The sequence below is a fragment of the Chelonia mydas genome, chromosome 7, assembly GCF_015237465.2.
Source record: "Chelonia mydas isolate rCheMyd1 chromosome 7, rCheMyd1.pri.v2, whole genome shotgun sequence".
NCBI lineage: Eukaryota > Metazoa > Chordata > Testudines > Cheloniidae > Chelonia > Chelonia mydas.
The window spans coordinates 121,255,653-121,268,170 of NC_057853.1; the positions used below are offsets into that span (position 1 = coordinate 121,255,653).

Below are 12,518 nucleotides of genomic sequence, written 5' to 3' on the forward strand. Positions count from 1 at the left end.
AGCAATCTTTACATGCCCCTACAGCCCCTGCACAAAGCATGCCTTTGGGCTACATGATCTACTCTTCTAGAAAGTTTCCAGGGACACAACCTCCCTGTATTACAGGAAATGTGTAATGCAGCTCAGGATTAGGATTTAAGGAAAGAAAAATAAGACAGTCACACTCACTTTTTCAGAGTCCTTTCCTTTACAATTAACACTGACAACGCTGCTATTTGCTCTGAGCCACTGGAACTCTCTCAGCATCTGTGCACCTTTGGGCCCATGTTCATACGGAAGGTAGAACAAGTCAGCAAGTAACTGCAGATCCTCTAGAGTCACTGGTTCTACGGTGTAGAGAGGCTTCTCATTTGGCCCAGGCACAAACTGTTCCTTATTCATTTGTTCATCAGTCTGCATAGGGGCAACGTCACTACCACAGTCTTCCTGCATAGACATCTCTGGGGACTTAGATTCAGCTATGCTCTCTTTATCAGTATCCATTGGTTTTAGCTCCTCAGACATTTTAGCTTCAGCAATATCTGTCAGTATTTGATTAACATTCTTGTCTGCGTCCTCTAGTTTTTCCACCACCATGTCCATTGGTTCCTCATCAGACTGCTTCTTTTCTTCCTCCTTGACCAGTGCTGGTGGCTCACTGCTCAGTGCTGCCCCCTGACTCATGATGGGCTCTTGGTAAACAGTAGTAACCACCGTTGTTGCATTTAGAGATGATGGCGCAACCAGAGGCACCACATCAACTACGCTGGTTTTAGCACCACTGTGGGCCACTTGCCTACCTGAGAATAGAACAAACAAGTTTAAAGTCTGCAATCCCTACCAACACCAAATCAACCTTTCTAAATTCTGAATAATATCATAGAATATCAGGGTTGGAAGGGACCTCAGGGGGTCATCTAGTCCAACCCCCTGCTCGAAGCAGGACCAACCCCAACTAAATCATCCCAGCCAGGGCTTTGTCAAGCCTGACCTTGAAAACCTCAAAGGAAGGAGATTCCACCACCTCCCTAGGTAACGCATTCCAGTGTTTCACCACCCTCCTAGTGAAAAAGTTTTTCCTAATATCCAACCTAAACCTCCCCCACTGCAACTTGAGACCATTACTCCTTGTCCTGTCATCAGCTACCACTGAGAACAGCCTAGAGCCACCCTCTTTGGAGCCCCCTTTCAGGTAGTTGAAAGCAGCTATCAAATCCCCCAAACTGGACACAGTACTCCAGATGAGGCCTCACCAATGCTGAATAGAGGGGAACGATCACGTCCCTCATATGCATGATCAGTTGTCAAAGTAAAACCATCATTAGTGACTCCCTTACAGTGCTGCTAAGAATATACTTTGACAAATTTATAAAGCCTGTTCAAGAGCTCTACCATGACAGACATTTGAATTGGAGGATTTCCCCTCCACGTATGACTGGTGGCACAAATGGGACGGAAGCAGCTTTCTAAATAGACTAGTTAATATTTATGCACTGATAGCACCCTTTGCAACTAAGGTGAGAATAAAAACGTTATCAATTAAAGCAACATTAGTTCTCTGTCCGTATGGCTCTGTAGAACCATATTGTGTGCCCTGCCATGAGGTTACAGAACTCACTTGAAAGCAGCTGGGTAAGTGTGTACAAGCATCTTTATTCTAGTACTCTAGAGCCCAGGGTAATATAGTCCACCCTCAACTGTCCCTCAGTTTCTTCAAATCCAGGCATATGCTTTAAAATCACTGACGAGAGGAGAGAGTGCCTTCACAGCAGGTAGCACTACTGAGCCTGAGGATTCAGGCAGAGTAGGTCTTTTGAGGGGATAGGGAGAAGAGGCAGCAACTGATAGACACCTTGGCCTCATCACCACTCCCTGCCAAAGCCAGTTAGATTGAATCCCTAATAAGACTTGAACCACGGAGCTGTCCAAAGGGACAACTGAAGCGCTTTGTCCGTCACACTCTGGTGTATCGTGAGATCCCCCTGATTCTCTCGGAAATGACATAACTATAATGCCAAGCTCTGGTCTGGCAGGAACAATGGGCCCCACAGAGCCATGGGCTCTACCTCAGAATTTGGCTCCTACTGCAGTGAGGACTCATCCGTATTGTGCTCAGGGGACACCACTGAGCATCAGAGGAATCAATCTAACAGCTTCCACGGGACATTGTTATTGGTTTTAAGTCATCTCACATCCCCTTGAAGGGAGACCCATCTTTCTCAGACCCTCAGTATCTACGGAAGTGCACTGCATTGGGGCCAGTCAGATCGGACAGCATGACCTCTGTTGATCCTCTTTTCTATACAGAATGGCCTCTTGGAACTTCTGGCACCATAAGAGATGCTTTCCTCAGCTGAGTCAGGACCATCTTTAATAGAACCTGGTTTAACAGTTCCTGCACAAAAAAGTTTGATAATACTTCCATTTCTGCTTAATGAATCATGGAAATATTTTTGCTTTTGTAAAACCATTTCCTGTAGCCCCAAACCTAAACCTTTCTACCTGTTTGACAGCGTTCCTACTGTGCCCAGAGGAAAACCAAGTGAATTCAACTCACTGCTGTATTGGTGAGGTACTCCAAACTCCTGCAGCCACTCTGTTAAGGCCAGCTTCAGAGCCATTTGAGGGCTATACAGGACATCAGTTTCAATATCTTCATCACTCCCTTCATTTTCCAATTTAATCTGGATTGATACAGTACTGTCTTCAGTGTCAGCTAAAGGAAAAAGTTGAGAAAACAGCACATAAATTGGTATGCAAGATTCCAGATTTTTTTATTTATTTATTTTAAAGCTCTCAATAAGAATGCTAGACCAGGAAACCCAAGCTTTGCCAGACACAGCCTCATTTTGCAAAAAAAAGAAGAGAACTGCTGCATCCAATATGTGTAAAATGGAGCAAACTGCAGCCTCCCTCAGCTTCAACATGGAAGTACAGCAACAAAGACTACAAATCCGATCCTTCTTGATCTGAGAGGAGGCCTCTTAGATCAAAAAGGAGCACAATATATGGGGGAGCACAATATATATTCTGAGAGTTTGGCACCTGGAAGTAGGGATTAGAATAAGAGAATATGTCATGATTTGTCACTAAAACCACTTCTACAAGACCTATAATAAATTGGTCCAGTTGTCTTTCCCTTGTCCCAACTCAAAGGATAATCAACTGTTAAACCATACAAATCTACTTACTCATCACCACATCTTTCCTCACTCCATTCATGTTGGATTTGTACCAAGTCGCAAGTGTGTGAATAGCAACATAATTGGCTTCAAATTCACAGTTTGGATTGGTCAGGACTCCCTTCAGACGAGGGATGAGCTCAGTCGACCGACCTTTATATGGCCCAAGAAACAGCCTCTTCTGATCATAATCATTAGCATGAATGTTATCCCAGATGACTGGAGCTCTCCTGATGATCTTAGAAACTTCTTCAATAGATTCTACTGGAATGTCTTTAGATACAACTTTAGGACCTAGAGGTACAATTGGATAATTAGAGGACTTTACATATAGTTATGAAGCACTCATACACAAAAACAACAAAGTAGTTTCACTGGTGCAATAAAATCATTTACTAAAAGCCTGAGTTCATTTAAGACTACTAATCAACTCAAAGAGCATGATTCCTACCTGTCCACAACACCTCAATGCCAGGTAACAGCTTCTCTCCTACAGTCCGTAAATAAGGGGATTGGGCAACGTTTGGATAGCAGAAAGTTCCACAATATTCTAGAGGGGGGAGAGGAGGAAAAAGAAAAAGAAAAAAAAAGACATCCTAGTAGTAATGACAGTCATTAGAAAGAAATGTACTGTGAAAACAGACATGACAGTCTTGGAATAATGGAGTTTTACTTGGCATTTTTACTAGCCCAATAGTACAGGTGGATACGGGATGACAGATTTGTCTTCAAATTAGGCAGGACAGAGAGTAGTCTGAGATGCAGCGGGTAAGGGAATACCTTTTATTGAGCCAACTTCTGTTGATGAGAGAGACAAACTTTCAAGCTATACAGAAGTTGGTCCAATAAAAGTTGTTATCTCACCCATCTTTTCTCTCTCGTATCCTGGGACCAACATGGCTACACCACCACTGCATACAGTAATTTGATTGGTCATTCCCATAAGACCCCTTAGGAAGCAATTCCTAACAGTAGTATTCACCTTCCTCTCCAACATATAAGGCAACATGAAAATAAGTACATGAACATCCAGTTAATGCACAAGATGGTATCTTGGCCACAAAAAGAGGATCACCGATCACCTCATCTCCTATGTGGCTACACATACTGAAAGGGGTACATGAATCAGAAGTCAAGTCCCTCCTGTATCTAGTTGGGTAGGGTTAGACAGCTTGTAGAAACAAGAGAGACCAGGACTTCCGAATTATTGCCATCTCAGTATATTTTAGATTAGTCTCTGGATCAGTTCTAAGTGTCAAGCAATGAGGCTCTCAATTGCTCCCTTACAGGAATTATTCCACAGCCTAAAATTTAAGAAAGTTTTCCATCTTAAGCACAGAATGTGTTTATACTCCACAGTGCTCAAATCCCACTCCCCAAAATTTGAATGAGATATACTTAATGCCTCATTATGAAGAGAGAGCAATCTCTCCACAGTTAAAGACTGCAGACAGCTTCCATTATATAGCCCTATTTTTGCCCTCTTTTAATGCTGGCCTGGAAAGTGGTTTGGCCTAAAAATTCCCACATTCATTCCTAAGGCAAAGAAGGCTGTATACATCTGAATGTTTGTTAAACTGTTTTCAAAGTTACAGGTCATAAGAATTTCCTTATCTGCTACTCTGATTTATCTAATGTTGGTCTCCCTCTTGCTCAAAAACAGCTTATTGTCCCTTCAAGTTTTACACACAGGTACATTGATGGATGCCATATAAGAACAGTGTTGTAGCTGTGTTGATTCCACAAATTGGTCCAATAAAAGATATTACCTCACTCACCTTGTCTCTCTAATCTAAGAAAACAGGTACACGCATAACCAATGCAGCTACAAAAAGTGAACACGTGTTTTGTCAAGCAAACATAGAATGAAGCAGGGCTCCACATTAACAGTATAGTCAAAAGGCAGCATGCTTCAGTTGATAGGGTGCCGGACTGGTAATCAGCAGAAATTTGTTAGTCTCTAAGGTGCCACAAGTACTCCTTTTCTTTTTAGGCTCTATTTAGTCACTTCACCTCTGTGGTTCAGTTTCACCTCCCCTTTTTATGTTGTCTAACTCTTCAAGGCAGAAACTTTTCTTACTATGTATTTGCACAGTGCCTCCCATTCCAGATTTAATCTGGAATCTAAGCACTGCTGTAAAAAACCAAAACACACAACCACCAAAAACGCCAGCCCAACCATTGCCAGCCATGCATTGCATTTAAGAGTCTGGTGATCCATACATCCCGTTTATACAAAATTTAAATGCTTCATTTATCTGTACAACAGAGAAAGATGTAAAGACCCTACGAAAGTCAAAAAAAAAAATCAGCTAAGGTGTAGGTTAACTACATTGTCATTCAGTTATCAACCTTTACAAAAATTCAAGATCTTAAAATCAAGGACAGCCAAACCAAGATTTACACTATGATGGTGAAGATTATGGTAAAATATGTATGTGGCCTTCCAGCTGAGGCTAGTCAATGTGACTGTATATTTGTTTTTCAAAAGGGTTCTGCTGTGCTTGTATTTGAGATTCTGGTTTTAAAAGCATTCACTTTTTGTCAGTGAAGGCTGTCGAGTTGTGAAGAAATATGTATCTTTCTATTTTACTTATCTGTAACTGGAGTTCTTCAAGGTGATCTCTGCACATTCATTTCATTGAATCACAGAATCATAGAATATCAGGGTTGAATATCATATGATATAGAATAATAGATAATCATAGAATATCAGATGACCTCAGGTCATCTAGTCCAACCCCCTGCTCAAAGCAGGACCGATCCCCAATTAAATCATCCCAGCCAGGGCTTTGTCAAGCCTGACCTTAAAAACTTCAAAGGAAGGAGATTCCACCACCTCCCTAGGTAACGCATTCCAGTGTTTCACCACTCTCCTAGTGAAAAAGTTTTTCCTAATATCCAACCTAAATCTCCCTCACTGAAACTTGAGACCATTACTCCTTGTTCTGTCATCTGCTACCACTGAGAACAGTCTAGAGCCATCCTCTTTGGAACCCCCTTTCAGGTAGTTGAAAGCAGCTATCAAATCCCCCCTCATTCTTCTCTTCCGTAGACTAAACATCCCCACTTCCCTCAGCCTCTCCTCATAACTCATGTGTTCCAGTCCCCTAATCATTTTTGTTGCCCTCCGATGGACTCTCTCCAATATTTCCACATCCTTCTTGTAGTGTGGGGCCCAAAACTGGACACAGTACTCCAGAGGAGGCCTCACCAGTGTTGAATAGAGGGGAACGATCACGTCCCTCGATCTGTTGGCAATGCCCCTACATATACATCCCAAAATGCCACTGGCCTTCTTGGCAACAAGGACACACTGCTGACTCATCTCCAGCTTCTCGTCCACTGTCACCCCTAGGTCCTTTTCTGCAGAATTGGGATGTGCCAACAGTGCAGCACAGAATAGCAGAGCCTTCTAGAGGCAGTGCCCACGGAGTGCTCCTGCACCCCCTACCCCGCCCTCACAATGCCAAATGTTTGGAGTGCGGCTCTATAAAACAAGGGGAAATAGCATATCGACCACCTCAGTTTCTCCTATCACACCCTCAGGTACCATGCTGAAATAAGGACTGAGGAAGAGGGACCACCAATTTCTTTGTCTTCAGTTCTAATATACTGGAAACCAAAAGTCTGTGCCAGGATATTAAGACTCGTACATTTCAAATCCAGAACGGACCACCAAAAATGGTCCATTCCAATGAACCTGGGTCCAAGACCCTAGACCATCTGCTACTGTAGCTGGAATAATCGAGACAGTCAGTGGGCCATGTCCCTCTTTTATAGCTCTGCCTTATGAACATTAGGAGTTGTGAGGGAAGGGACAGAACCACAAGAGTGCTTCAACAGGCACTGCCACTAGAAAGTCTTATCAGTCCAAGCCGCCCTGTCAGTACATCCTAAGAGTGAAGATGCCACACGAAGAACAATGTGTTTGTTCATTGAACAGTTTAAGATTGGTGATGTTTATTCATATTCTTGCTTTTACAAGCTTGGGGTTTTGTAAGTGATGCAATAGGTAGCTACAATGTTGGAACAAAATCCTTGTTTCAAAAACCAGCCAAGGTTGCTGTTTTGGGAATTTATTCTGAAATATTTAATATTACTCATCTCCTCTTGAAGTGCCCTGCAACACCACTGAAGGATGCTATATAAATGGAATTTTTAAAACTTCTTTAATAAAGTTTCAAAGACAATCAAAAAGAAATCCGACAAAAAGTGGAAACATGGAGAAAATTGCTAAGGAAGAGTATAAAAGAACAGTGCAAGCATGTAGGGACTAGGAAACACTAGGCACAAAATGAGTCACACCAAGCAAGAAACATAAAAAGCAGTAAGAGCAGGTTCTTTAAATACATCAGGAGAAAGAAAAAGATGAAAGAAAGCGTACGTCCCTCTACTTAGAGACGAAGGAGAGCTAATAACTGATGTCATCAAGGCTGAGGTGTTTAATGCCTATTATGCTTCAGCCTTCACTAAACAGATAAGTATCTGGTCACAATTTAACACAATTAATATTAACAATGGGTAAGAACACAAACCCCAAATAGGGAAAGAACAGATTAAAGAAATTTAGATATGTTAGATATATTCAAGTCAGTAGGGCCTGATAAAATTACCCTTGGAATACTTAAGACCTGAAGCAATCTTGGCACCGTTAGCAATTATCTTTGAAAACTCATGGAGGATAAGTGAAGTCTCAGAAGACTGGAGAAGGGCAAACATTGTCCCCTTTTTCAGGACAGGTACTTTAGCCTAACTTAGATACCTGGAATGACACAAATAAATTATTAAACAATCAATTTGTAAGCACCTAGTGGATAAAAGCGTTATAAAGAATAACCAGCATGGATTTCTCAAAAACAAATCATGCCAAACCAACCTAATTTCCTTCTCGGACAGGGTTACTGCCCTAGTGGATAGGGTGAAAACCAGTAGACATGATATATCTTGATTTTAGTAAGGCATTTGATACAGTCCTACATGAACAACAGCCTCATAAACAAACTAGGGAAATGTGGACTAGATGAAACGGCTATAAGGTGGGGGCACACCAACTTGAAAGACTATACTTGCTGTCAAACCGGGAGGGCATATCTAGTGGGTTCTTGCAGGGTCAGACCTGGATCCGGTATTATTCAATATTTCCATTAAATGACTTGAATAATGGGGTGCAGAATTATAAAATTTCCAGACGACACCAAGTTTGAAGGAGTTGCTAGCACTTTGGAGGATAGGATTAGAATTCAAAATGACCACAACAAATTAAAAATTGTTCTGAATTCAACAAGATGAAATTCAATAAAAACAAGTGCAAAGAGCTTCACTTAAGAAAATAAAATAAAATGCACATCTACAAAATGGAGGAATTACTGGCTAGGTGGCAGTACTGCTGAAATGGAACTGGGGGCGTCTAGTGGATCACAAACTGAGTATAAGTCAACAATGTGATGCAGTGGCAAAAAAGGCTAATATTCTGAGGCGTATTAATAGGAGTGTGATATGGAAGACACGGGGAGTAGCTACCCCACCCTACTCAGCACTGGTGAGGTTTCAGCTGGAATACTGCTGGCCAAAATTGGACACAAACTGGAGAGAGTTCAGAAGAGAGCAACAAAAACGATAAAGGATTTAGAAAACCTGACCTATGAGCAAAGGTTAAAAAACTGGGCATGTTTAGTCTTGAGAAAAGAAGACTGAAGAGGGGGACCTGATAACAGTCTTCAACTATGTTAAGGGCTGTTACAAAGAGGATAGGGATCCATTCTTCTCCATGTCCACTGAAAGTAGGACAAGAAGTAAGGAGCTTAATCTGCAACAAGGGAGATTCAGGCTAGATATTAGGAAAACGTTGTAACTAGAAGGGTAGCTCTGGAACAGGCTTCTAAGGAAGGTTGTGGAAACCCCATCACTGGAGATTTTTATGAAGAAATTGGACAACGCTGTCATAGATGGTCTAGGTTTATTTGGTCCGGTGTCAATCAGAATTGATGACCTCTATAGGTGTCTTCCAGCCCTTCCTTTCTATGATAGCATGGAAAACCCAATGGCAAACAGATAATTGGTTTAGTTTTACATACCCTGGGAGAATAACTGTAAAACAGAGCTACACCATTAAGTGAAAATTTTTTAGAAATATGAAATTTGATGGGGAGCCAGTAGAGGATGTTAAAATGGATGTTGTGTTCAAACTAGTTATGTTTAAGAGTATAGACTGCTGCCGTAAATAAATGTTATATTCTGGATAAACTGCGAATAGTCAAGTCTAAACCTGAAAATGTTTAGTCTTTTAGTGTCAAATGGCTATTCTAGAGAAGGCAGTTTGCAGTTTAAGTACAGACAGGCAGCATAATCTAAAATATTTATATTTTATAAACACACACACACATAGGGGAACTTCAACTACTGGTGAAATGGGACAACGGGACAAAGTTTAGAGGAACAATTTCTCAACTTAGTCATTGCTTACTGGAACTGCTAATTCTAGATCACACACAAGGAAAGGCCATTCTAGAATATCTAATTATATTACATCCTTCCTGTGTCACTGTTGGTGCACAAGACAGACACTAGTCTCTTCCATTCCTCTCTGTCATTTCCTGCTGCTTCCATCTGCTCTATGGTGGAGAGGTCAGCTGCTCTGCCCTCCCTACTAAGGGTTTTTAAAGTTTCTCTTGGGCACTCATTTCCTCTCACCAGTAGGTTTCCACTTGATGACTTCATGTGGGAGTCTGAGTGTTGGCATCTGTAACACATGCCCCAATTATGTCCTGCACTTTTTTCTGATTCTAGTGGAGATGAGCTGCTGCTTGGTGATTTCTCAGATCTGTGAGGAACTGAATCTTTCCATCTAATGCTCAGGATCTTTCCTATACACTTTATTTTCAAAGACATCTAGTCTAGTTTTCTGTCCAGTGTTCTGGCAGGTCTCTAGCTCTTGCAGTCTTATGTCAGCACTGAGATTACATTTTAGTTGAAAATTCTCAGTTTTGTTCGGGTGCTCTTTGATTTCCAAACATTGTTTAGTTTACTGAATTATGTGGATGCCTTTTCTATCCTCGATGTTACTTCCCTCTTGAGGTCTCTGGCTAGCATATGGTGCTGCCAAGGTAGATGAACTGCTCCATTTTTCTTGATGCTTTAGCCTTCTAATGTGATGTTGCTCCTTGATGTCTGGCTTCCAAGGATGTTTTTGCATAACTGATTTTGAGCCCAGCTTGGCCTGTTGGTTTTGCTAGGTTATCTGTCTTTGTAGCTTTCTAGGGATGTCACTCAGTTGCAAAATATGGGCAAAGTCTAGATCTTCTAGGAATTTGCTATCTACCAATACTATACCAGGGGTTTGTATTGCTAATACACTTCCTCTTTATCCATTCTATGGCAATACTAAACAGCAGGGCATTTTATCTCTGTTTCACACCAATGTCCACTGTGAACCACTCATCTGGACGTTCACCATTAAAGAGCACTTCACATCTCTATACATGGCCTTAATGATGTTGACAACTCTAGGTGGGATTCCATAGGCCTGAATATTCCATAACTTATGACTGACTTTCAAAAGGCAGTTGACAGCCTGCACAATGAAACTGACAACGAGAGCATGCCATTCTATACATTCTTCCAAGATGGTTCTTAGTGTGAATATCTGATCTACACAGGATCCCATGGGCCTGAATCCAGATTGTTGTTCTCTAAGCTTGCATCCACTGCCTCTTTTGTCCTGAGTGGTATCGCACTGCCGAAGACTTACATTATTCTGTGTTGTACAAAACTGTTCTCCAGTTGTTACTGTCAGTGAGATCACTCTTCTTGGGTGTTCTGACAAAGATTCCATGTTTCCACTTGTCAGAAAGGGTCTCTTTTTTCAGACTTCATTAAACAGTTCTGGAAGTTTCATTAGGATGGTGGTATCAAGTGCTTTTAGCATTGTTGCTGCAATTTGATCATCTCCCACTACTCTGTTATTTTTCCAGTTTCTGGACTGCAGCCTGTACTTTTGTCATCTCTATTGGATTGATGTTAACGGCAAGCTGATCAGATTCACACATTTCATATATCTGGTGCTGAGGTAGGGCTGCATCTGTTGAAGCCTTCTTTGAAATGCTCCGGCCCTTTATTTTTCTGCTCTGCCTCAGTTGTAAACATTTTTCCACCTTTGCTTTTTATTGATACATTTTCTATTTTGAGTTTTCCACACACAATTTTAGACATTTGGTAAACAGCTGTATGGTTTCCTATAAAGTCTTCAAAATATCTCCATTTATCTTTCCTTGTGTTGCTTTTCACCGCTTTCCTTTCCTCAGTGTCTCTTGGCTGTTCTGTCTATGTTAATAGACAACTGTCTGCTGCAGCTTGACTCACACTGTCTAAGGGCTGCCCACTTTTCTTTAAGTCCAATCTATGTCTTACCTTCCTCTGCTTTGGCAGCGCCTCAAACCTGTTCCATAGTTCAAGATGGAATTTCTCACAGTACTCTTGTTTTCAGCGTTAAAGTTGAACTTTCTCAGTTTTAATTTCAGTTAGCAATGCAAAGACTGTGGTCTTTGCTGACATCTGCGGCTCGGTATGCCCTAGCATCTTGGACAGAGGACCTGAATCCTGAGCTGATGTAGAAGTGGTAGATCTGGGTTTTTGGTTTGCTTTGTCAACATGGAATTTGCCAGATTCTTTTTGGGTATCTTTGTGAAGAAACAGAGGATTGTGATCATTTGGCCTACCAATTTAACCTGTGAGTTTAACTGTAGAGAGTGAGTGAAAGTTTATAAAAGGTTACAATAACCTGTAGAAACAAATGTTAATGGGAAAGCGGTATGAAACGGACACAGGAAGACTGAATTAGTCCACACAAAGCAGCCTACTGATTTAACACAGTCTTGAGTTCTGATCATGCTTGGTAAACAAGAAAAGCATGGAACCAGAAATCAGTGAACCAAAATTGGTGTGTCAGAAACTAGGCTTAACTGATGGACAAAATAATGAAAGGACATGAAATTCCACCCATCACTCCCTTTTGGGGTTCTTACAGACTTAGGGGGGGGCAGGGGAGGGGGGAAAACTGACTTCTAAAGTGAGCTTTCATCCCCACCATCTCCTTCCTAATCCCAAGAGAGCCAGAGACCCAGATAACACTCCCATCTCCACCAGATCCAGCTAAATCCCAAATAAATGGGATGTCAAACTTTCCTACCACTCTCATTTTTCCATCTGTCTAAGGAGAGTCTGACTAAGCCAGCCAAAACTGTATATTTTGCAACAATGCCATAAATCTGTGACCAGAAAGAGGCAACTAAAAGCAATGTCCTAAACAGCCTGATGCTTGTATAAGTTTGTCGGGTCTCAGAGCAGCTGATAAGACTG

General features: G+C 41.5%; 1 protein-coding gene across 6 annotated transcripts in view; it reads right to left on the reverse strand.

Annotated features, from left to right (window-relative positions):
* The window catches only part of OGA (O-GlcNAcase), a 40,042-nt gene that overhangs the window by 17,991 nt on the left and 9,533 nt on the right, over nt 1-12,518 (reverse strand). For 5 of the 6 annotated variants that reach the window (XM_007070456.4, XM_037903413.2, XM_027832640.3 and 2 more), the window contains exons 6-9: nt 3,613-3,711; nt 3,171-3,455; nt 2,537-2,695; nt 169-779 (exon numbers count right to left, since the gene is read on the reverse strand). In XM_007070456.4, the coding sequence (XP_007070518.1) occupies nt 169-779; nt 2,537-2,695; nt 3,171-3,455; nt 3,613-3,711 (1,154 nt within the window). Of the gene's footprint in view, nt 1-168; nt 780-2,536; nt 2,696-3,170; nt 3,456-3,612; nt 3,712-7,777; nt 7,927-12,518 lie in introns of all 6 variants that reach the window. The other variant, XM_037903414.2, reaches the window with a different exon arrangement.